Source organism: Ascidiella aspersa, chromosome 7 (genome assembly GCF_963924565.1).
Source record: "Ascidiella aspersa chromosome 7, kaAscAspe10.2, whole genome shotgun sequence".
NCBI classification, from domain to species: Eukaryota; Metazoa; Chordata; class Ascidiacea; order Phlebobranchia; family Ascidiidae; genus Ascidiella; species Ascidiella aspersa.
Window position 1 is genome coordinate 3,885,856 of NC_139453.1, and position 23,820 is coordinate 3,909,675.

Below are 23,820 nucleotides of genomic sequence, written 5' to 3' on the forward strand. Positions count from 1 at the left end.
CCGACAGTTGAAAAGTTTCCAGAGGAGGGAAGTATAAAGGCGCACGTTTCTTTGACATTTACGAACTTGTGCTGTTTTAAAAGGTTAGAGTGGGAGCTGAAAAGTTCGCAAACTGGGTTTTGTGATGACCCGCCCGCTGTCACATTCCTACTAATCGTAATCGACCCGTTGAGAGTGCGATTGCTGGATGTTTCGTAGCCGGTGACGCTGGTGAAGACAGTTTTGCTGGGCCGTATGTAGATGTAGGTGGAAGGTTGACTTTCTCTTGGCTCTTCGCTGTTTGTAGGTAGCTCGGCGACTTCGGTAGGAGGTGGGCTGTTCTCGAAAATCGACGCGATAATCTCGCTGCTGTTCGACTCAGCCCGAAATTGGAAATCCAGCTCGGTGTTTTGCAGCTCTCGCTTCGACTTCACCTCACCCCCGACAGCCTTCAGCTTCTCAATAAAGACTTCGGTTTGTCCGTACGTGAAATGAAGCGGAGTGCCTTGCTTCACATCGGAGAATAAAGCCTGCAGGTCGTCTTGGAAATCAAGCATCGCGCCGCTTTCTTTTGCGCTTACTTCGCTCGTCAGATTGCCGGGTGCAACTGATTTTAGGAACTCACTCACTTTTCCGATTGGTGCCCAGCGTACTGAAAGCAAAGCAAGTGTAAAGTTTTCAACCGAGGTTTCCTTACCGGTGCGTAACGGCAAAGAAGTGTTTTTTTTTTCATTTGTTATCTGTTCGAATCGTGATAATTTACTTGGAAATGTAATGGCGTAATTCTTAAAAGTGTCTTACCTATTGTGATAAAAAAAGAAGGTGAGTGGGGTGCAAAAAATTGCGAGATAAAAGTGATGTGAATTTTAACTTACTAGATAGGACTGTAAAACATATAAAGGGAAAAACTAAGTGCGATTAAATTACTGTTATTCCGCCAATTCAATTATGTAAAAGGGAACGCCTACTGCTGGAATTGTGTATCCCTTTTAAAGCGACAATTATTTCTTTTTAATAGAAAAGTTTTTTTTAGTTTTGATTTAAAAAAAACGTAAAAAAGCATGCAACACAGTCTGCTTTGTACCTTTAGCGCTGCAGGAAGGTCGAGACAGATACCTGCAAGGTACGTTGTTCCACCTGTTTTCGGGTTGCTGAACAACGCCACAAGTTTCTTCGTAATAACTGTATGGTTCATGTGGCGCCCAGTTGTCTAATTCGACTTTGGAGCCGTCTTGCCACGTCCAATCAAGTTTATTTGTCACGCGACCGTTGCCAGAATATCGTAAACCTGATCGCAAATAACAAATAAAACGAACGAAATATGTTTATATTATCGAATTCATCGAATAACGAGTTAGAGTTAGTATTTTTATAATATTATATTACGCATTTAGTTATTTACCCATTCCGGTAGAACATCGTCTCAAAAAGCATGTTTTACGGTTTTCCTAATTGTGCAATGAACAAATAGTGACTAAATTCACTTAATATAATGGACAAGCATATTTGTATGCAAATAAATATATAAACTGTTTTCACCAGCCTCCCAGATATAATGTTAATCAAAAAAAATTATCTTCTTTGGTAGGTTTAATTGTTTTCTAAAGTTTTGCCACTTGTGTGGGTCGACGAACCGTTGAAAATAAATAATTAACAGACGAGTCATTTTCGAAAACAAAATAAGGAAATTTTAAGGAAAACTACAGCAACAATTTAGGCTTAAAGAGTAGAATTACTTGCAATTTTTTTTTTTGAACCTAAAAAATTTAATTTACCTATGCCATAACTTCTGAATCTTCCGAAAGTTTGTTTTGCAACACACACCAGAATATCAACTTCAACCATGGTGTCGAGCTTTGCCAAACTTCCGCTAGGTGTCAGCGCGCACTGCGACCTCTGCCAAGTGAAGCTTCCGGTTTGGTTCTTTGCCCAGAAAAATTTTCGAGTTGGATATTGGAAGCCTAAAAAGGCCGAACAAGGATATATGTCATTTCAATACAACTTAGAGACAGATATTTTTGTACTCCTATCAACTCTACTGCGTATAAGTCAAACCAAAAATCCCGTTAAAAATGCGAGTTCGGAATATTCTCACGAACATTTTTGTTTATTTGCAATTACATTAAGGAAGACTGGTTAGCTTGGCTGTAAATATATTCATAAACACAAACCTACAGAGAAAGTTTAAGTGGAAATTTGCCGTTTTTATCGTTGGCCGCGGCCAAATTTGGACCTTTGAGCAATTGTTTAGTAGGCCGCAGGATATTTTTGACTATTTAAGCTTTGTCATGTAGTTGTGGGCCGCGTGATAGCAGTACATTCGCTGTAGCGTTTTTTAAATTAGTGTGTTTTCGGGACATATCTTGTTTTTGCTCGAATTATTTTATGGTTTATTTTTTTTTGGTTTGTTTCGGACCTTTTTTTGTAAAAAAAATAAAAATAAAATGTGTTTTTTTTTTGCGCTTGTTCCCCCCCCGCGCCCCCTTCTCCGGCGTCCCTGGCTGTTATTGTGATTGTGAAATCAGCCCATAGGCTATGGAAAACAAAATGTTACTACAAAAAAAATTGCTAGAAGCATTACAGCAAATCATTCAATAAATAATTTTATTACAAGCCAAACTCCGCCAAATGAACTAAACTTAACTACCAGACAGGGTCAACTTCAGGCGTTTAATGCTGCCATGCACCACGGTTTAAAAACAGGGGTCGGCAAACTATGGCCCGCGGGCCAGATCCGGTCCTCCAGAGAAAATCATCCGGCCCGCGACCTGTTTCACAAGCTGGACAGTGGACACGACCAATCGGCCATGCCTAATATTTTTAACTATGTTAAATAGAAAAATGTAGAAAATGTTCGCGCTTTGTTGTATTTGCCTTGCCCCTGGTTTAAAAGGTGTACACCGTTCAGGTGCGCTCTGACGCAAAAAAATTGACAACGGTTTCATTAAATAAGGGTGATTACCTTGCCAATTTCAAGCAAATAAACGCATTTTTTCGCGCTTCGCAACATTAGGCTACGTTTTGGGCATGCAGAAATAGCTGTTTTTCAAGTTTTTATTTTATGCAGCATGCTTATTTTTTGGTCTCAGCAGATGGTAACCTTGATTATAAGTGTCGAGTATACAATTTTAACATTGTGTACAGTTTTTTGGACTATAACTTCAATAGCCATAATAGGTTGAAAGGAAAATTTGTGGAAGCTGTCTCACGCTAATAAGACAAAGGAGCACTTTTATTGCAGCGAAACAGGGTACCTCAAAGCGTTGTATTTTTCTTTAAAACGCCAAAAGTCAGTATGTCAAACAAATACAGACAAAACCTAAACGTCTCCTTGGCCATCGGATGTTTTATATGCAGTTATGAAAACTGTTTATTATGTTTCAATAAGCCTTTAGATTTCGCAGTATAACCAGACCATCGGAATGTATAACGTCACCTTAAAATTGTGAGCGCAATTTATTTTTATCTGAATAAACAAATACGAAATACGGTAAAATCTAGTCTAATGAATTCTAGACTAAAGTCTCACAGTTTAAGGAAATGTTATTATCGAAACTCCGCAAAATATTTTGAATATAATGGTAAAAGCAGTCATCTATTTATACAATGAAAATGATAAATGATTTTGTATTCACAAGTAAACAAAACAAAATCTGTCGTGGAATACTATTTACTAGGGTTGCCATAATTTTTACATAATCTCTCTGATAAACAATAAGATGGTTTAAAGGGCATAAAATAACATTTCAAATTAAGAAACTTGCTGTTGTCACGCGAAACAGTGCGCAAACAAGCAGCTTAAGTTAAGTGTTTTTGCGCAAAGTGCGAAAATGTTTTTTAATTGTTTAAACCATGTTCATTGTACGTATTTGAAAAACGGATTTTGTTAATTGCGCCTTAAAGAGTTTTGAGGGTCTATAACCTGGTACTCATAAAGTTAAACTTTAAAACTTAACATATTTGGCTTTCGTCTTTAAAAGTTATGTTTAATATGTTAGTTGGGTTTATAGGTTCAAAATTATGAGCGGGTTCTATTTTTCGCTATAAAAAAGTGTGACGTTAAGTTATTACAGCTTTCTACTCCCACTTAGCGATAGTAATATCTAGCAATATATCTCCCTTTTGTAGTGTTCGCCAATATGCTATTTATGTAAATCAAATCGCTAGTAAAACATAAAAATTATACTACGAACCCCTTCTTTGTTTTTAATTGGTTCAACCCAACAAATCGGGTGTTTTTTTGGCAAATTAATACAAAAAGTTGATTTACAATAAAACTATTGGTTGTTCTTAATTCGAATTTAGACTAAAAAATGATCAAGAAGCTTGTAGATTTTGTGGTTTGGGCCCAAGGGTCGGGGCTGCATTTCTTTTAAGGGAGTAAAAAAAAACTCCCTAAAAAAAAAAAAAAATTAAAAATACTGTTTTGTTAATGAAATATTTACTCCTGGGTGGAGACTGTTTTTTGTTTATTGTTTCAGGGGCCTCAAACATATAGTTTTTTAATTGAGTTTTTTTATTAATAGGGGAAAATATTTCTTTTATTTGGTTTGAGGGCAAGGAGGAGAGAGGGTTACAACAATAAGCATTTTTTTGTGGAAAAAATATTTGCATTTACGTCGGAAGGGATGGCAGAGAATTTTCGGCCCATATCTGTTTTTGCTTGCAGAAACAAGTCAAGGAGAAATGTTGGGATGTGTATATGTCCATCAAAAAATATTTTGCATCCATAAAGTCATAGATAAAGGCAAGAAATTATTCGTCCCATATCTGTTTTTGCTTGCAGAAACAAGTTATGAGAAAGTACAACTTAATATAAACCGTAAAACGAAAAAAAAAAAAAAGTGTAATATATAATATTACAAAAATTAACCTGGTAAATAACCTTATTTATAATGACCCAATTATTGAACCACCCATAAAAATAAGGCCTGAAAAATACCCCCTGACAAAATTTACAACAACCGCAACCCCGTCTAGTTTTTTTTTTACTTTTGCTTATTGTTGCATCGTAGGGTCACCGTGATTGCACCTCCTTTATTAAATCGTTCAAGCCCAAAGACGCTTGCATACTATGACATGTTGTGACGTGTGATTATAAACGCTACCAAGACACACAGAAAACTAAAGCGTCCAAATTTCAAGATAACCAAGCTTGCCATTCGGTTTGAAATATTTGGATAAACAGGAAAACTTGCCTTTTAACGAAAAGTAAAGTTGAACCACTGGACTGGAGAGAAAGGCCAAGCAATCGTTGATGTTGCTCGTCTGATCCGGAGCCTTGTCCTCTGTAACATGTAATTAACACATTTTCGTACTTATAGTCAAAAGTTGCCTAATAGAAGGTATAGTTTAATTTCAGTTTTAATTCTATCGAAGTTTTCAATGAATTATGTGTCAAGATACCTGGCGGAAATTCAGAAAATCATAGTAAAAACGTGAGTTTTTGTCAAGCCTTTGAAACGAGCTTTGAACATTTTGATTTTATTTAGAGTATTTTGTTTAAGCATAATAGACACGTCCTTTAAAATCGGTCGCATTTTTGTCCGAAAATTTTGAAGTAAGGTATCAAAATGAAATGTCAAGTTTCGGACACCCCTAAATGTGAGTATACGCACATGGACTAAAATTCAAACTGGCGTAACACAGGTTTATTTTTAAATTGGACTAACGGTATTAGCAAAAACATCAAACCCTCTTCGAAAAGCAAAATGCGTTTTCGATGATTGGCCAAATGGAAAAGTTTGTGTTGTGACGCTGGACATACGTAACTCCATGCAGCCGAGCTAAGAAGGTTAAAAGAAGCCCCGTTTTAAAATAACTTTACTCATTTACCGAAAATCTTCTTCTAATGTTGTATTTAATTATACACGAATGCTAGTATTTAGTCTATAAAGCGTGGTCTTCATTACATAGTCTAAACACGGCACTACCTAACACTAACACTAACAGTGTACAATGTACATGCTAGCCATATCCTGCACATTGCAAACCTATAGCTTAACGTTATTGGCAGTCATACTTTTTACTTGATTTTAGAAGCCTGGCAATAAGTTTGAAAGACCCGGGCTCGCATCGCTGGCTTTGTCCTAAATAAGCGCGATCGGCGGGAAATAAAGGCGTGTTTTCCCGCAGAAGTTGGTCGGCCAAGTGCCGGCGTGCGAGCAAGTGGCAGTCCAATGTATGCCAACGTTTTTTTTGGTTTTTTTTTTCTTTGAGTAAAAAAGAGAAACAATTTTTTTTGCTTAGGCATAAAACTCAGAATCTAAATTAAAAGTTTGGCCATTTCGCCAAATAATTACACCATGTTTTGAGAGTTAATTTTTATAGGGTGGAGCTTAAGTTTAATGTTTAGTGAAAGGGAAAAAAATATAGTTAAAAGGAGATAATTGATTCACAGGGAGCCGGTGCCATAGTAGAGGTGAGACTAGAATTGTTGGGTGTTACGGTCTCATCACAATGTACGCAAACGTGCCTCGTGCAAGGGAGCCAATGTACCAGAAGTAACCTAGCGGTTCCCAACCGCGGCACGTTTCTTGCGCTCAAGGGTCTCGATAGATACTTGGGCAAGAATCTGAATTTTCTGTATTGGTAGCCCTCTGGATGTATCTCTTTTTGTACATTAAGGTAACAATAAACCAAACTATTTTTTCCTACGTAGATTTTATTGTGGTTCGGTTCCGTTTGTAATGACATCGCAAAAATTAAAAATACTGTTTTGTTAATGAAATATTTACTCCTGGGTGGAGACTGTTTTTTGTTTATTGTTTCAGGGGCCTCAAACATATAGTTTTTTAATTGAGGTTTTTTATAAATAGGGGAAAATATTTCTTTTATTTGGTTTGAGGGCAAGGAGGAGAGAGGGTTACAACAATAAGCATTTTTTTGTGGAAAAAATATTTGCATTTACGTCGAAAGGGATGGCAGAGAATTTTCGGCCCATATCTGTTTTTGCTTGCAGAAACAAGTCAAGGAGAAATGTTGGGATGTGTATATGTGCATCAAAAATTATTTTGCATCCATAAAGTGATAGATAAAGGCAAGAAATTATTCGTCCCATATTTGTTTTTGCTTGCAGAAACAAGTCATGAGATACGAAGATTTGATTGTGTTCCGGTTCCGTTTGAAATGACATCGCAGTAAATATTTTACCGAAAATTCGAGTAGGGGTACCGCAATCTATTTAATATATCTAAGGGTGTCGTAAGCCATAACCATAAAAGTTTGAAAGCCAATTGTGTAACCTAAACTCAATTGTCCAAAAGGATTTTTTTCAGTTTTGACAAGTGTTATAGGGAATACACAATAAGACCTAAAAAGCAAAAATACCTAAAGCAGAAAAATCTATAAACCATATTATTAAGACCAACGGCGTAATACAGCAAATTACGCAGTAATATCCCGTAAAGCATAAGATCAAAATCGTCTGAATTAGACCTGAATCTGTCGGAATAAGGTCTAAATTCATCGGAATAAAGCCTAAATTCATCGGAATTAGTCCTAAATCCTATGGAATAAGGCCTAAATTCATCGGAATAAGTTCTAAATTCATCGGAATAAGTCCTAAATTCATCGGAAGAAGACCTAAATGGCCATAATAACGCCAGAACCTGTGGTTGGAGGGTATGGGACGATCGGGGGCCATCGGTCTGGCATCGGCCGTTTTGGTTCCAAAGTTTGGACGCCATAGTCTGACCGGCGCGGGCGCCGCTGTTTTGGCAACGGATTTTCGGTCCTGTTTGGGGTTATTGGTGGGTAATGCATTGTGCTGGCCGTTTGTAATTAACAACTTCACGCGATTTCGATTCCATAGCGAATATTAGAGAGCGACTAAAAAACAGCAAATACTGAGAAATAAGGTTCGAAATAATGTGATTAACTGGGAATAAACGTTCAGTTTTCACGATCTTCTAATTCAATTGCTAGTATCAGCCATTCCATGATGAGTGTTTGCAAAAATAAAACAACACAACAAATAGCGATGTCGTACAAATGTAATATAAAAGTTGGTCACAATTGTTATCCAGTAGAAAAATTAACGTTAAAAAAAAACCTCTTATTGCGACGTTTAAACTCATTTTTTGGCGCCTTAAATTCAAAATGCAATATTTTACAAATATCGTTGCATATTCGGTGCCAGAAAACATTAAAATGTATGCAGGCTTCCATTTAACTTTATCACTTCGTATTTATGAATGTTGCTAAAACGTCAATATTCATATCAACAACGCAATTCACTGCTTTTTAACCGGTGCGCCGCCGGCAAATGAAAAAAAAACATATGAATTTTATGTAATAAACTGTTGCAAGAAAATCCGGAGAAATGCGAATATAACCAACAAATTTCGCGCTCACTTTGCTCTCCACGTATTTCCGTTTCTTAGTTCTGTTGTTGCGACCCGCTGACGCACTGAACTTATGTCGTGCGACCCTCAGTAAAACTTGACTACAGCACAGACTATTTTCACGCAATAAACACCCCCGTTAAAATATGTGAAAGCGCATATTGAGTAATACCTTGAACAGAGTAAAGTGCACTCTAAACTCACTTAACATTATGAAATGGCAAACTTCCAAATACAATTATCACTACACAAATGTCTACCAAACAACAATCGACGTGATAATACATAACGTTTTTTTTTTTTTAAAGTACTGCATTTTTGACTGACAAAACTTTACTCTCATTTTATTACTTGAACCTAGTGTACATGCTTATATTAGTATGGACAAATCATCATCAAAGAATGCAAGTGTTTAGTTTTTGTTTTTTTACTGCAGAACGTGTCTACAGATGCAAGAAATGGTTAAAGACTCGTTGCAATGTCCGACTTCATTTTCGCTATACATCTATTTTATCGATTTTACACTAAACCTCGTTTTAATCGATTCAAGCATTTATATATAAAGTAGTAATGGGTTTTTGTTGGTAAAAACGATTAAATTATTATCAACTGCATATTTTAAATATTTCTACTTTCATTAAACGAAAATAATATCTGGAAAACCTACAACAAGTTTGTTTCCCTACAAATCCTGGTTTTACTTAGAATCATAAAAAACGTTACAAATATTACTCCAGCTGACAATTGTTATGCTGAATACTTGAATATCCACCGAATATATTCTGGCAAGTTCCTTTTTCTCTCCAGACTCCAGCAACACAAAACCATCCTCCCTTCACCATTTAGCCACTTTTTTTACACATTTACACTAGGTCGGCACATTCTCGCTAATATGTCTGTCGCGTTACGTCAAACAAGTGTCGCTTCATGTCGCGTGTCGCTAAAAAATGACAAATGTTACCTGTCCGACAACAAAAGGTTGTAAAGTAAAATATTAGGTTTTATAGCTAAAATCTGATAAAAAGTAATTGTAGTCAATTTTTTGCTTATTTAAGAATTTTTTTGCTTATTTAAGGCATCCTGGTGTTTAAGAATGTATTTAAACCTTGATATTTGCCTCAATTTTTTTCGTTCAAGGATCAATAGGAAACGCACCAGCGGTAACCGTACACTATGTTGTTGACTGCTGTACGATTGACCCTTTTGGAAATCAGTATATTTATAAATAATCCATTATACTTTAAATCAGACCGGACCGTTGCTACCACCTTAGCCATCAAGATACAATTTGTTTTCATTCTTTGTTGTTTTCTTAGGTTTTGACATTTCTAAGGTATATTTCCAGCTAACGTCACCATGCAGTATTTTCACCCTTTCTATGTGTCCACAGAATAGCAATATGTGAACTCCGACTATCCATATTGAAATTGTTTGCCATAAAAGAAAATATACACATATAGAACGTCTGTGTCATATTGTTGCTGTATATCCCCAGTAGCACCGACCAAACTGTTAAAAGAAAATAAACACATTTACTTTTTTTGCGCTTTTGGCAAACGTTTTAGGAAGTTTCGCTGCAAAAGCGCCAAGTCCGCTCTAACTAAGATAAATATTTTGCCGGGACATTATGAGGTGGCACCAGGCAAATTCTAGTGGCTTGTTGAAATTTTGGAGCAAAATGCGGCTAATTTTATTGCTCATCTAATTAAAATTAACTCTCAAATAAATCTAGTTGTCCAAGTTTTGCGCCAGAGCGCCAACTAGTGGAGTAGCAGCTCTGAATGAGCCATTATACACATATTAACAATAGCTTACTCTAAACATTTCAATAATACCTCTAATGTGAAACATCAACTGATAAAACAACCTTAGTAAGACTGCGTTTATAATGAAGTTGCTTTTAAACTTACGGATTTAGAAAGTTTGTGACTTATTCATTGCTTTCGTTTAAAACAATTAAAAATACAAATGAGATTTGTCTGGGCAAACACTCACAATCACCTAACTTTAATAAGAACAGGTTATGCGATTGTTAAGCATTATTTGACGAGTGTTAAAGACACTAAACCAATGTTGCAATGACCCAAGTCAATGCTTGGACCACGCGGTCCGTTTAAGAACTTGAATAACTTTGGCGGCCGCCGATTGATCGGGTCGCGCGATACGAGCACCTCGTGCGCTCACTCACGCTTCAAGTGACCGCTTTTTCCAGGTGATTTCTTATGGCGGTGCCGCCGGGTGGCGACAAAGCGCGCAACGAGTTCGGCCGATGCTGGTGCCCTTAAGTCAAGACTTAAGTCTTTTCGAGCAAAATTACTTGCAGAGAGAACATTTTGGAAAGCCCTGATTAAAATCATGCTGAGGATCTTCTTACGAAATTCGTTCGATCCAATAAAAACGTTAAAGAAACTAAGTTATACCTGATTGCCACCAAGGTATCCGCTAAACGCACTTTTTTTACAAATGTAAAAGAGTTTTTACAGACTTTCAACACCAATCGTTTTCTGGAGCCCACGCAATCAATAGTTTGCAAGGATATTTAAATATAATACCTTAAGTACCCAATGCTTTTCACCCAAGTTTCAAAAAGTGTCCAAATGAATTTATTGAATTCTTGCAAATTTAGCAATGAGCAATAGCATATGGACCAGCATTACGTTAATGAAATGCGGGAAGTAGGCTAACTAACCTCATCTTACGGATTTCGTTTACCCAAAAACCTCGTCTTAAGAAAGCAACTCTATGCATTCTTGTTTTTTATCCCTGGTTTCTATTCTCCAACTCCATAAGCAGATTGGTAGCTAGGGTATTTTGCGCCCGGGTGCACACTTTATAATTGGCGCCCCTCCTTCATGTTTAATCACATTTTCTATTACGTTAACATAATACACCTTACTTCATACGGCAAAACAATTCAAATTTTAATAGAACATTGTATTTAAAGAAGAAGCAGCCTCATTTTGACATTTGTAAGCCTCATTTCGGCGCCCCTGAACATTGGCGCCCGGGGACATATGTACCCCACCGCCACCCCTGAGTTATGGTTGTGTCCATCAGACTTTGGTTTAGATTTTCAAGTCGGTGGTATTGTTAGAAAGAGACTTTTTGCGATTCGGTCATATTAATTGCGTTGCTGTTCGGTAAAGAACCGGAGTTCTTAAACTTTTTTAAAGCAGTCCACTAAAAATAATTGGTTGCGTATTCGGCTCAGCAAATGTGAAACTAAGGAATAATTTTTTTTAACTAAATTTTTCTTTAAAAAAATGTTATTCTATTATTTTTATTATACACTTCGATTTTACCTCGGCGTGCTTAGACCTCGAAAATTGGTCCACGTACCCCCATGAGTCCGCGTTTCAAAGTTTCAGAGCCCCTGGGTTAAATGTTCAGTTGTTCTTGTGATCAACAGTGTTTCTAAACCTTTTTTGTGGTTGCTACCCGAATACTATAGGCATAAGTAAAACAGCAAAGCTTTGGCGACCTAATTTCTCTTCACTCAACTGTTTTAAGCTCAAAGCGAACAAATCGTAAGACCCTTACGCTTCCAGGTTTTTGATGTTAAAACCTTTACGCTTCCAAGAGTTTGACGTTAGCTCTTTCCCTTTTCATGTTTTCGACGTTTATATATCTTAGTCGCAGTGTTTTTTCGTGGTCGCATTTTAGCCGTTAAAAACTTAAACCCTGGGGATGAACCCCTAATCTTCCAGAATTTTGACGTTTTTTCATCTATCTCTCCAAGAGTTGATATTAGTTGAAATGCCTACTCTTTTAGAATTTTGACGTTTAAACTATTACCCTTTCTTGATTTTGACGTTAAAGCCTCTATCCTTTAAAGGATTTTGGCGTTTAAAGTTAAAACTTAAACCCTTCCAGGATTTTACGTTAACAACTTTCACCTTTTTAGTCATTGAAAGAGACATCTGGGTTAGGATTCTAGACCACCTTCGCTTTTGTTTATAAAATATTTATATATTTTTCTTAAACTAAAAATATATAATTTAATATGGGACCTGTAATCATTTAAAAGACGAGAACTTGGCAAACAAAGTAAGCCAGATTGCCTCAGCTTCTCACAAGCGGACTTGCTTTTAATTGCAAGGCTTAAGGAATCCATAAATATACTACAGATTACTACAGAATTCTTCTTTGAATATTTTAATTTTGCCTCGCTTCGTTGTGGCACGATTTTGTTCTAGAATCCAACCACAGCGTTAAAACAGTTATTAAAGCAAAGCACGATATTTTGATCAGGGTGTTGGTTAGTGTTTGGTTGATGGCGTATCAAGTATTATTGATATTCATTAACAATATTGCTGATTAACCTACCAAAACCCAAACGCTAACCCGCACAACACCCTAACCCAAATAATGTTCGTTGTGGTAGTATTATATACCGCGGCTAAATTACTTAGCCTGAACTCAAATCAGAGTTGAAAAGCCATGCCAATCTGTTCAACCATTTTTTTGGCGATCCGAGGCAAAAAGGTGCTTAACCCTGTACCAATCAGAGGCTGTTGATGGCACAAACAGAACTACGAGTAAACGAGTCTACTCTAAACTTTGTTGTTTCTTCATATGCATCAGAGCGTGACAGACGACCAAACAAATTCGCCATTTTCCCCAACTTTCCACTCATTGGTTTAAATCTCTTTGAGTCATTTGACGTTAAAACCTTTTACCCTTCCAGGCTTTCGACGTTCTTCATGAGCTGCAGCCGAATTTTGCGTCGAAGCTCGAATTTGTTTCGTGCGACCTTGGCGCTGAAGATCTTGGTTTGGATCAAGCTTCGAGGGAGATTCTACAGAAGAAGTGCCAGGTTTTCATCCACTGCGCTGCAACACTCAAGTTCAACGAACACCTCAGGTTAGGGCACTTAAGTTCAATGAACACCTCGGGTTAGGGCACTTAAGTATACACAACGTCTCAGGATTTCCGATACTTTGTATTTAATTACGATCTACTGTTGTTATTTGATATGTTCGGCAAAAGTATTAAGCTTTCAAAATAATCGGCGCTGTTTCACTATTGTACGTGAAAAGTTATGCAAAAAAAAAAATAATAATAATACCGCATACCACAACGCATTTTGTTTGGGTTAGGGTGCGGGTTAGCGTTTGGGTGAGGGTGGGTCAAGTAATATTATGTTTATTATTAATAATAACTTGACTCACCCTCAACCAAAAGCTAACCTGCACCCTAACCCAAACAATATGTGTTGTGGTATGCGGCATTTGAAGAAAATTTTTTTTTTATTAATTTTTACGTACAATATTGAAAGAGCGCCAAATAATTAAGCTACTGGGCGCTGGTCTAGGATCCCACAACGAACATTATTTGAGTTAGGGTCGGTGCAGCTCAGTGTTGTAAACAAGTCATTTTAAATTGACTTAAGTCCCAGTCAAGTCATTTGTAAAACAACTTAAGTCCAAGTCAATTCATAATTAGAGGAAGTCAACTTCAAGTCATGTCCTTTTTTAAATTTGTATGATTATGAGCGATAACTGAACTAAAAAATAAGAAAAAACGCAACATATTGCAAGCAATTTGTTTTATGTGCTAAAATTTGGATAAATAGCTCAATTTTATAAAAAATACTTGAAAAAAATGCTTCATTTTAACCGAAGTCATTTGTCCGAAAGACTTAAGTCAAGTCAAGTCATTTGAAAACAGTAACTTAAGTCATTGACTTAAGTCATTACAACACTGGTGCAGCTTAGCGTTTGGGTTTGGGTAGGTTAAGGCACTAATAAAAATAATACTTGACCCACCCCCACCCACACACTAGCCTGCACCCTAACCCAAATATTTTGCGTTGCTTTAATTGTTTGAACGCTGTGGTAGGATTGTAGACCAGCGCATACATCTGATTCTTAAGTGTGCATGGGTGCTCCCAAGGGGTTACCCCCGGTCTGGAATAAAAAAAATGCGATTATTATTATTGTTTTAAATTTTGTTGCTTCATATGTAGTCACTCAGTTTTGCTAAGTTACTAATGCAATGATATTGATTTGTATATAAATGTCTACTTATATAAAATCGTATGTACATTTTAATATCACAGTTACTGAATTAAATTATGTGTAATTCATAATGCCCCGCATGCTTGTTAAGTGTTAATTACATGATGGTTTTAAAGTATACCCATAATTTGTTTTTTGTCTGTTTAGTCTCCTGCCGTCTAAAAAAGCTTGTTAACCACTGGTTTCTTTATCAATTTCTACAGGTGGCCTTCGAGATAAACGTCCAGTGTGTGAGGAGGCTTCTCAAAATATTTTGACCTGAACAAAACAACCTCCAAGCATTCGTTCACATCTCCACAGGTGTGTATTAGCAATATGCAGTGTTACACAAATAATTTCAATTTTGCTGTTTTATTAAATGATAAAGCTTTCAAAATCACATTTTTTTCAAATGCTTTATGTGATTAACTTTGTAAATTTGTGCTAAGGTTACTCTATTATAGGGTAAATATACCCATATTCCACACACTAGGCCGAGGGTTACCATTTTTTTTTTTTCTGAAGGGTGGGTAACTGTTGGGCCTGACCATCGCAGGTCGTTTAACTGTTAGGATGTACGAGCGCAGACCAGGTGTAACTCTTTTGTCAATATTTATTAACTTTATTAAATTATCTTTAAATGAGGAAAGTTAAATAATCATGTAGCAAGCTAAAAATTGTCGTAGAGTTATAAATTTCATTCACTACTGACAATACTTTAAAAAACAGTTACAAAGATTCCGAAATTCTATGTATCAAAAATAAAAGAGCAAAGATAGACATTTTATTTCATAGACCTTTTTTAGGCATTTATCTGTTAAACTTGTTGTTTTTTGTACATGGTGTGGCATGAAATGTTTTATTTTTTTACTGTGCCGCAAGCTGAAAAGTTTAGGAACTACCGATTTAACTTCTCCCCCATCCATGGAATTTTGTCGCAAGAAATTGTAATTTAAAGCTTTTTCCTACCGTTATATTTTTGTTTAAGGATAAGGTTAAATATATTTAATTAAAAAGCCAGAAAATTGTTTTGACGTTGTAACTACTTTATAAAGTGCTATTGTCATACACTTTTTTTGTGTAAACTATAATATATATTTTAAAAAAAAAAGTTTTTTTTTCAACTCTAACTTTTTTATCTATATGTAAACCATTGTATTGTTTAATATCTAGAGAATTTTTGTCCAGCCATTGCAACCGACAAGAAACCGATGAAAAGCTTTACGATGTTGGAATCGATTACCTCGACCTTGAGGGCTCCCTCCGGCGGATGGACGATGACCTTATTACCAAGGTCACGCCGCAACTTCTTGGCAAGAGGTAGGCGACCATGTTTGCTGATTCGAAGCGAAATTAAATTCATTAGGTTAGTTATCAGGACATTTTGACAAAAGGTCACTTTGAAATAAATGTTTGTTTAACCTGGAAGTGGCCTAAGAAGTTAAGAACTCTTGCATTATTTCGTTTTTACACTGCTTAAGTTTTTATTTTAATCCTTTAAACTAGGGGTGACGAAAACGTGGCCCGCAGGTTTTTGGCACATATCTGTGGGATCATTTTTTTTCTAAAATTAACATCACAAAAAGTTGTTACAGGTCAAGGCTAACAGATGAAAATCTTAGTATGCAGTTGAGAGTTGCCACATCGCAGTTTGTCCTAATATCAAGCGCTCAGCAAAGCAAAAATGTTCCAAATTTCTCATTGAGCAACAAAATTCATTAAATGTTTATTTGTTATTTTTTATTATTTTATTTTTCCATATTGCGTTATATAATTTCAGCTGTATGGTTCGCATGGGTCGATTAGTTTGGTTTGATCATAGTATAAGTAAACAGTTGTACTCAGCGCCGTCAGCGGTAACTGACAAAGCCGCGACAGCAAATAGGTTCGTCACCCCTGCTTTAAACCGTGTTCTTGCCAATATATTAATGACAATTACCAAGTTTTAAAAGTGTTGCTAGGAGAAAACAATGCCTAATACTTTATACTTAATGTGCCACAAGCTAGAATGTTTTAACACCACATATTTAATATGCACTGCCTGAGATACCTTGGCCATTAGACCTTCATAACACTTTTCTCTAGTTTCTAGCAGAGACTACTTGGCAAATTTCCCCCCATAACTATATTTTTGTCAAGTTCTTTTGCTATGTAAATACAAAATTTTTTCACCCTTTACAATTAAACTATTGTTCAGCTGCATATTTGCGCACAAGTTCGCTGGAAAAACTTTTTTTTATAAATTTATTGTTTTATTAAGTCATATTTTGACGTAACTTGAAAACTGTTAAGCAAACGAAAATCTAAAAAAAAAAAATTCGCCTCAGAACAGGGACCATACAAACTTTCCAATAAACAATTTATACATATCACATCACACAAATACAACATTTTTCTAAAATAACTAAGCCAAAAGTTCTCAAAAAAGAATAATTTTGTATCAAAATTCCTCTCGTGACTTTTATACAACATGCTGCGTTTTGGTTTTATAGACCGTACACATACACGCTGACAAAGGCTTCTGGTGTAATAGAATTACTGGTTTAAAGTTGTACATAAACGTTGCGTTTTTGCTTCAGACCGAACACTTACACGCTGACGAAGGCGCTTGCTGAGGACGTCGTTGCAAGAGAAGGATCTCATCTTCCAATCTGCATCGTCAGGCCAAGCATGATAATACCAGCTTACAAAGAACCGTTGCCAGTAAGTTTCTTGTTTAAGTATAAGTTAGATCTTTTTTCAGTGCAGAAATAACACAAATGGTTCTAGCCTGATAGTGGATTGACTGAATCTGTTAATCCAGTGGTTCCCAACGTTTTATGGTTTACAAAACCCATAAGAAACTATAAAATACCGACTTGAATTTCTGTTGAGTGGATTTCTGTAGTGTCACTAAAACGGAATTGGGACATCGCAATCAACTCTATGCATGTAGGAAAATATCATTTGATTTATTGTACCCAAATCATACACAAAACGTTGTATTAGGAGGCTTTCAAATAGAAAAAAAAACTATATTCTTAAAAAATTTCAACTACAAGCTTTGAAATTGCACCTTGAAACCACTGGGTTACGTGTGACTACCAGTGTACTGCTTAATAGTGTTTCAAATTTCACTGCATTATAGCATTTTATATCAAAAATTACTGCTTTTTCTCCAGGGTTGGTGTACAAACGTGTACGGACCCACTGCTTTCATAATAGCATACGCCAAGGGTGTGCTTCGTTCTGTGATTGTCGACGACTCCATAACCTGTGACATCATACCGGTCGACTTTGTAGTGAACGGCGTGATTTGCGCGGCGATGAAGACCGCTTGCGACTCAGCAGAAAGAAGGTGCTCGCTCGGCTACGAGAGTGACAGTGCAGTTTCATCGCTTGGGGAAATTGGCTTACAAGGTTGTAAATATAGATAGATTACCAAAAAGTTGGCGTTCTTGTTCATATCCGCTGGTGTTGTAGTTAGATGTAGAATGAATATCAAAGCCCATACAGAAGTAGGTTGCATTTTGTCATACTACCATGTGAAAATCAACAAAGAATTTTTTTAAATTTCCACAAAATGCTACTTAGTTATACATGTTCCTTGATATTCATTCTACAATTTACTTCGTTTTAAATTGTACAAAACTATTTTATGATTGAGAAAAAAACGCTTGTATCTAGCCAGTGATTGAATTTATTACCACTAATTTTGTAATCATTTGATAAACAAACCCCTGTTCGAAAACATGTAAATTTTTTTACTTCATTGTTGTTGTGTTCTTTTTGTATTTTGAGTCCTGTATAAAAAATCTGTTCCAAAACTGCATTTTTACTGTAATGTAGTCATTCTATGTTACCAAGAGGTTTTCAGGTTGTCTACTATGAAGAACTAATTCCACCTATATTTATTGTTGATTAATTTAAAACTTAACCGGTTAAACATGAATTTCCAGGGGATTCATCTTCGGACAATGAAAGCATCAGTTCCTTTACTTGCGACCGAGTTCCGAGGGTCAATGGATCACTTCCCATCTACCACGTCAACTCTGGCATCAAAAATGGCCTTGCTATGGACCGCTTGAGTAAGAATGGACAACTTTAACTAAAAGTGTTACATCAGTAAATGTAGGTTTTAGTGTTTCTTAACCAATGGGAAAAATTGTGTTGCCATGTTGATTTTGTTGGGTTCCAGGCTGCAGCAGTTTACATATCTAAAATTGTTCAGTTAAGTTGGGAAAAGTTTTGCCGAAGTGAAAATTTAAGGCAAAGTCAAAGATATGGATCTTATAAACAAAATTGACTTTATCTACCTTATGGTATTCCACCTTTACACTTACAGTTTGTGACCTAATCAGTTTTAAAATTTGGTGCTGTGCACGTCTCACTCGGGACTCTTATGTTTGTGTAGTCTTAGTTTAGCGTAGTCTTACTCGAGTCAAGAGTCCGACTTTCACCAAATGTCCTGTTTCTGCGAGTCCCCAGTCCGGATCCGACTCTACAGCCTGTATTTCACACATTTATTAAACGTAAATCAGGTAAATATGCTTAACATACCACTCGTAGTGTGTCATATAATTCATTAACCTATAAGGGCAGTCTAACTTCTAACTTAAGCCCCGTGTTCTCTACTCCAGCAAAATAAACCGTCTCTGTTGAGTCCTGACTCCACAACCCTGGCTTAAATTCATCATTTACAATTTTTATTTTTGTTTCCAGTTTCACTTGCAAAGAACAATGTGGCAGAGAATCCAAGCGACCCATTCCGTGCCCCTTGGGTGTTATGCACCAATAACAGGTGAAATAGATTCTTTAGTTTTGCTTTTGTGATTGTCACATTTTATCAAAAATTGTTAAATATAGTTTTCCAAAAAAGAGTTTCTTGTGCGAAAGCTATTAAATACAATGTTTTTTATATAGTGCCACCTGATTACTCTATTTAACATGAAGAGATATAGTTTTCATTATTCCAACACTTTCGGCAAAGGCGTGTTCATGGATTTAAACAATTTTTTATTTATATGCAGAAAGCTGTACGATCTCACCACCTTTTATTCGCAAACTATTCCTGCCCATGCGATGGATGCCGGTCTGGCCCTTATGAGGAAAAAACAAAAGTGAGTTATACTTGAAATAAAATAAAGTCTAAGCAGATGCTAAAAACTCTAGTTTGTCACCTATGCCTTATTGTGGATTGAACAGTTTTGAAATTCTTGTTTTTTTAAATTTTCGTTTGTTGAATCGTGCAATGTTTTGTCTAGTTTTTTTTTTAATATTAAAGGCAATAGTCTAGATGGAACTTTATTTTATCATTCAATATCTAGCTTTTTGTCAACCTGTCTTTACACCTCTCAAACTGTTAGGATTTAAACTTCTTTATTATGTTATAACAATTGTCTGTTTTTTTTTTCAATATGACATAAAATTGGATTACTTGTTTGTTTGAATAACTATCACCATTTAGGCAAGAAGCTTTAGCTTGAAATTATTGGTCCCAGTTCACAAAAATACTTTATTCTGAACCCAATGCTACGCTAATCCTACAAAATATAATGTTTAATTTCAGAATGGCAAAGACTTCAATATTTCTTTATTTTTTCAGAATGGCAAGACTCAATGAAAAGATCATGAGCGCCATGGAAGTGATGGAATTCTTTTTTACGACAAACTTTAAGTTCAGCAACACGAATGTCGATCAGCTGCATTCCTCATTGAATGCTGAAGACCAAAAGGTGAAATATTACAAGATCTTCTAATTCAGAGCATCTAATCATAGGGTTAAATTTGTGTCTTGTACGTTTGTTACAAATTATTTGAATCTTTAAAAGCGTTTAAATGCCTTTGAATTGATTTGCGTGTTCAAAAGTTTTGTAGAACGCAAACTGAATATGTAAAAAAGAAGATATCTCCTCGCCCTAATACACGTTAATGACGACAATAACTTCAAGTGGATGGTAGCAACTTACTATAGACTTTCTTGTCCGAGTCATAATTAGTCATTTATAAGTTCTAGACTAGTTATTAATAGAGAAATATATTTCGCCAATCTAGCATCATCAGTCTCTGAAAAAAGCCCTATATTTTGTGGAACCTTATTTTCCCAACGTTTTTCGAACAGTCTTTGAATTAATTTTATGCTCAGTATAAGTTATGTGTTCAGAAAGTGCTGTTAAAAAACAATGAGATTAACTGACGATGATACAAGTGTGAATCGAAACGTCTTAATCAAGATGATGTGGATCTACTCGACCTTTTTGGCTTTAAAACTCATTATCAAGCTATTTGGTAATTGTTTCTCAGGCTTACAACATTGATTGTGGGGTTTATCAGTGGGAAGATTACTTCACAACTTACATCGCCGGCTGCAACCAGTTCATTCTAAAGCAGAAGAACAACGATCTACAGTCGAAACAAAAACTAACCAAGTAAGGGACTTTATGCTTGTGGAACTTTTGTTTAAAGCAATAAATTTTGATCTTATAAATACTTTCATGTTTATTTGTGACATGACACTGTAACCGTAAAACAATGCATTTTTCTAAAGAAGATTCGTGGTGACTTCATTATACACATTTCCCACCAAAATATCGATATCCCTAGAACAGTGGTCGGCAAACTATGGGCCGCGGCCCAGATGTCTGCCGCGAGTTACTTTTGGGTAGCTGAGTAATATCATGTAGTTGTGGGCCGCGTGATAGCCGTACATTCATTGCACTTTATTGTATATATTGGTGTGGCATAGTATTTTTAATTTGGCTCAGTTTGAAAAGACCCACGTGCCCAATGTGGTCCTAAATGCCTGTCCAAATATATTTTTTGTCAACTTTAACTATGTGTAATTGCAAAATGTTTCTCGCTTCGCGCGTATATTCTTCGTTGTATAGTATGTTTTATAATATGCTATGGCAGAGTTTTGGGCATAAAGGCGCCGTGTAATATTTCACCTAAAAATCAAATATTCAGAATCCGTCACTGCTTCGTAGTGGTTTCAGTGGGCCTACAATAGCTCTGAAAAAAATACTTTGGGCCGCGACAAAAAAAGTTTGCTGACCACTGCCCTAGAATTCGTAGTGGTTTCATTAGATCACACTTTTTTCGCCAAAATATCGAAATCCCTAGAATCTGCCTTCATATTTGTTCATATCCTAGTTTCGCCGATTCATCACCGAATTTCCTTTTTATCTAAAACTCTATTGGTTGGTTGGATCCGTTTTTTTTATGTTTTTACTTTTGGTTGTCCGATAGTATCAGATTTATCGTATCGCCACTGGTCCGATACTGACGTAGTATCGGCGCCAAAATGTGTCCATTTAAGCTTTGTTTTGTGGTCTTATTAGAAAGTATTACATAAAGAGTTAAAATAAACAAAGTTCATATATGCGTTTTATCTAAAACATTATTGACTAAACCTGATTTAACAAATGTATTTAATTTGTTCAGATTGCGTTTTACCGTTATTTTGAACTTTAAAAGTACTTTGTTAGCCGGGTAAAATAGCCTCAGGAGGTGCCTGTATGCTATTTGACCGGATCGCTGGTTTTACACTTGCACCGGTTAGTAATTATATGTCGATTTGAAATACTTTTGTGTCCGGGTGAATAGCCGCTTCCTTATTTTAATCGTCATTTACATTACATTAGTACTCGATGTGTATTTTAGCGCAATATTTTATTTGTGCAATGTTTAATTGGGTTTTAATACTGCTATGCTTTTGAGGAGTAGTTTTACTAGTGATCTTTGTTTTTGTTGATATCTCAATTATATTGTTGCAAACTTCGCAACCTTTTTGACGTCTTGCGAAAGAATAGGCACAAGTTTGAAATCAGGATAAGTGAAAAATAGGCGAAGATGCCCACATTGAACTTATCGTTTAAGTAAATACGTCCGCAAAACCGAAAATAAACAAATACCAAGCAGGATGTATGTTTTCAAAGATTAGTTCATTAGAAAAAAATCGTTTTAACTCAAACACGGTGACTGAACTGGTTCTAACCTTGTGTTGAATTTGTTCAGATTGCGTTTGGTTGAGAAGTGCTTCTACTCGGGAGCTGCCTTAGGAGTTTGCGGACTCGCCGTTGCAAGTGGATTGACGAGTTCGCTCTGGCAACTCACAGAGTTCATCGGCGACTCACTCGCCCTTCTATAACTTCAAAAGTATTCTCTTTGCGTTCGATTTTATCGCAAAACGATCCATTGTGTTTTACATAAGCCACGACTTACAAAATCTAAAGTGGGTTTTACCTTTATGGCATGCAAAACCTAAATCCACTACAAACTGTATCTAAATGTCTCAATATTAATAATATTTCATGGATAGTGCGTATTTAAGTCTAAAACGATTGTGTCTATGCATATATTGGTAATACAAATAATTTATTTTCCAATATTACAAAAAGTTTCGCGGCTCACTTGACATTCTCTCGGGGCTTACAAAGAAGCATTGAGCGGTTTTATTTTCCCGCGTGTAAAGATAGCTTTCGTTTGGTTCGAATCTCATCGCAATAGAGCTCTCTTTGTATTCTGGGCTTACATAGCTCTGCAGAAGGTATGTTGTACAGGAAGAACAAATATTTCAGTGTTGTCATCCATTTGTGCAAATGCTAACTTTTCCATTTTTACTGTGTAATTATTTCTTCGTTATTTTTTTGTTTCAAAGCTTACACTTTACTTTATACTTGTTCTTTAATGTTAACATAGACTTTGTTTTTCAATTTCAATGCCTCCCAAATGTAGGTAACTGTAAAAATCACAACGATTTTAATACTGTGTAGAAACGCATCGTATTTGTAAATACAGTCGTTTTTTTTTTAGGCACGTTTTATGGTTTAGTTGCTTTTCATATTATACTGGAATTAAAAGCTGGGGTATTGTGGTACTTTTCTGGTTTGCACAAATACCACAAAATGGCTTCCAAAAAAACTGTATTTTTTGTTACTAGGGTAACATTATAAATGCAAAAGAATTCGCGAATCTTAAAGCTTCTTGTATATCTCTTTATTAAAGTTGCTTTGTAACTTTCGTATTAAAAGCACCACTTCTCCAACCTGGAAATAAACCAACTGTTTGGTTTTCTTAAGGTTAGTTGTGCAGCTTTGTGACGTCATATTCGAAACAATTCATTGCCCCCCAAACAAACATCCTAGGTCCGCGCCTGGTAGCCTTGGCGTACATTTAAGTCACTGTCTCGTTTTTTTACCGGTGCGTTTTCCGGCAGTGTACATCGCATAGTGGCTTTTAGTTTGCTGCGCACCGCCGGGTTTCACAGCAAGCCATTCTGATCCAATTAACACAGGGGTTCCCAACCTGTGGTACGTGAACCACTAGTGGTACGCGTAGGTTTTCACGTGGAAAAATGATTGCTCTTGATAGATATAATCTACTGTTTAATAGCTTAAGCCTTAAGCTACAAATAGCGTTGAATAATGCTAGTTCTAAGCTAAAAATGGATAAAATATGATTCAATTAAATTATTTTTCTGCTAAAGTGGTACGCGTGACAGTACAGAGCGTCCAAGT

General features: G+C 36.1%; 1 protein-coding gene across 1 annotated transcript; it reads left to right on the forward strand.

Moving 5' to 3' along the window:
* The first annotated feature begins 1,822 nt into the window (after window positions 1-1,822).
* Window positions 1,823-22,451, forward strand: LOC146137311 (fatty acyl-CoA reductase 1-like). Its single transcript, XM_083393850.1, has 11 exons — window positions 1,823-1,894; window positions 13,012-13,187; window positions 15,497-15,643; window positions 16,903-17,026; window positions 17,485-17,722; window positions 18,262-18,390; window positions 19,025-19,103; window positions 19,333-19,422; window positions 19,908-20,037; window positions 20,606-20,730; window positions 22,319-22,451. Exons 1-11 carry the CDS (start codon window positions 1,823-1,825, stop codon window positions 22,449-22,451), a joined length of 1,443 nt encoding a protein of 480 aa, XP_083249976.1.
* The last annotated feature ends 1,369 nt before the right edge of the window (window positions 22,452-23,820 follow it).

Bases quoted from the DNA above. Each gene is read 5' to 3' on its own strand.
- LOC146137311 (XM_083393850.1), top strand. From the start codon at position 1,823: ATGGTGTCGAGCTTTGCCAAACTTCCGCTAGGTGTCAGCGCGCACTGC. The intron at 17,723-18,261 runs GTTGTAAATATA...ATGAATTTCCAG, and splicing joins TGGGGAAATTGGCTTACAAG to GGGATTCATCTTCGGACAAT. The intron at 19,104-19,332 runs GTGAAATAGATT...ATTTATATGCAG, and splicing joins GTGTTATGCACCAATAACAG to AAAGCTGTACGATCTCACCA.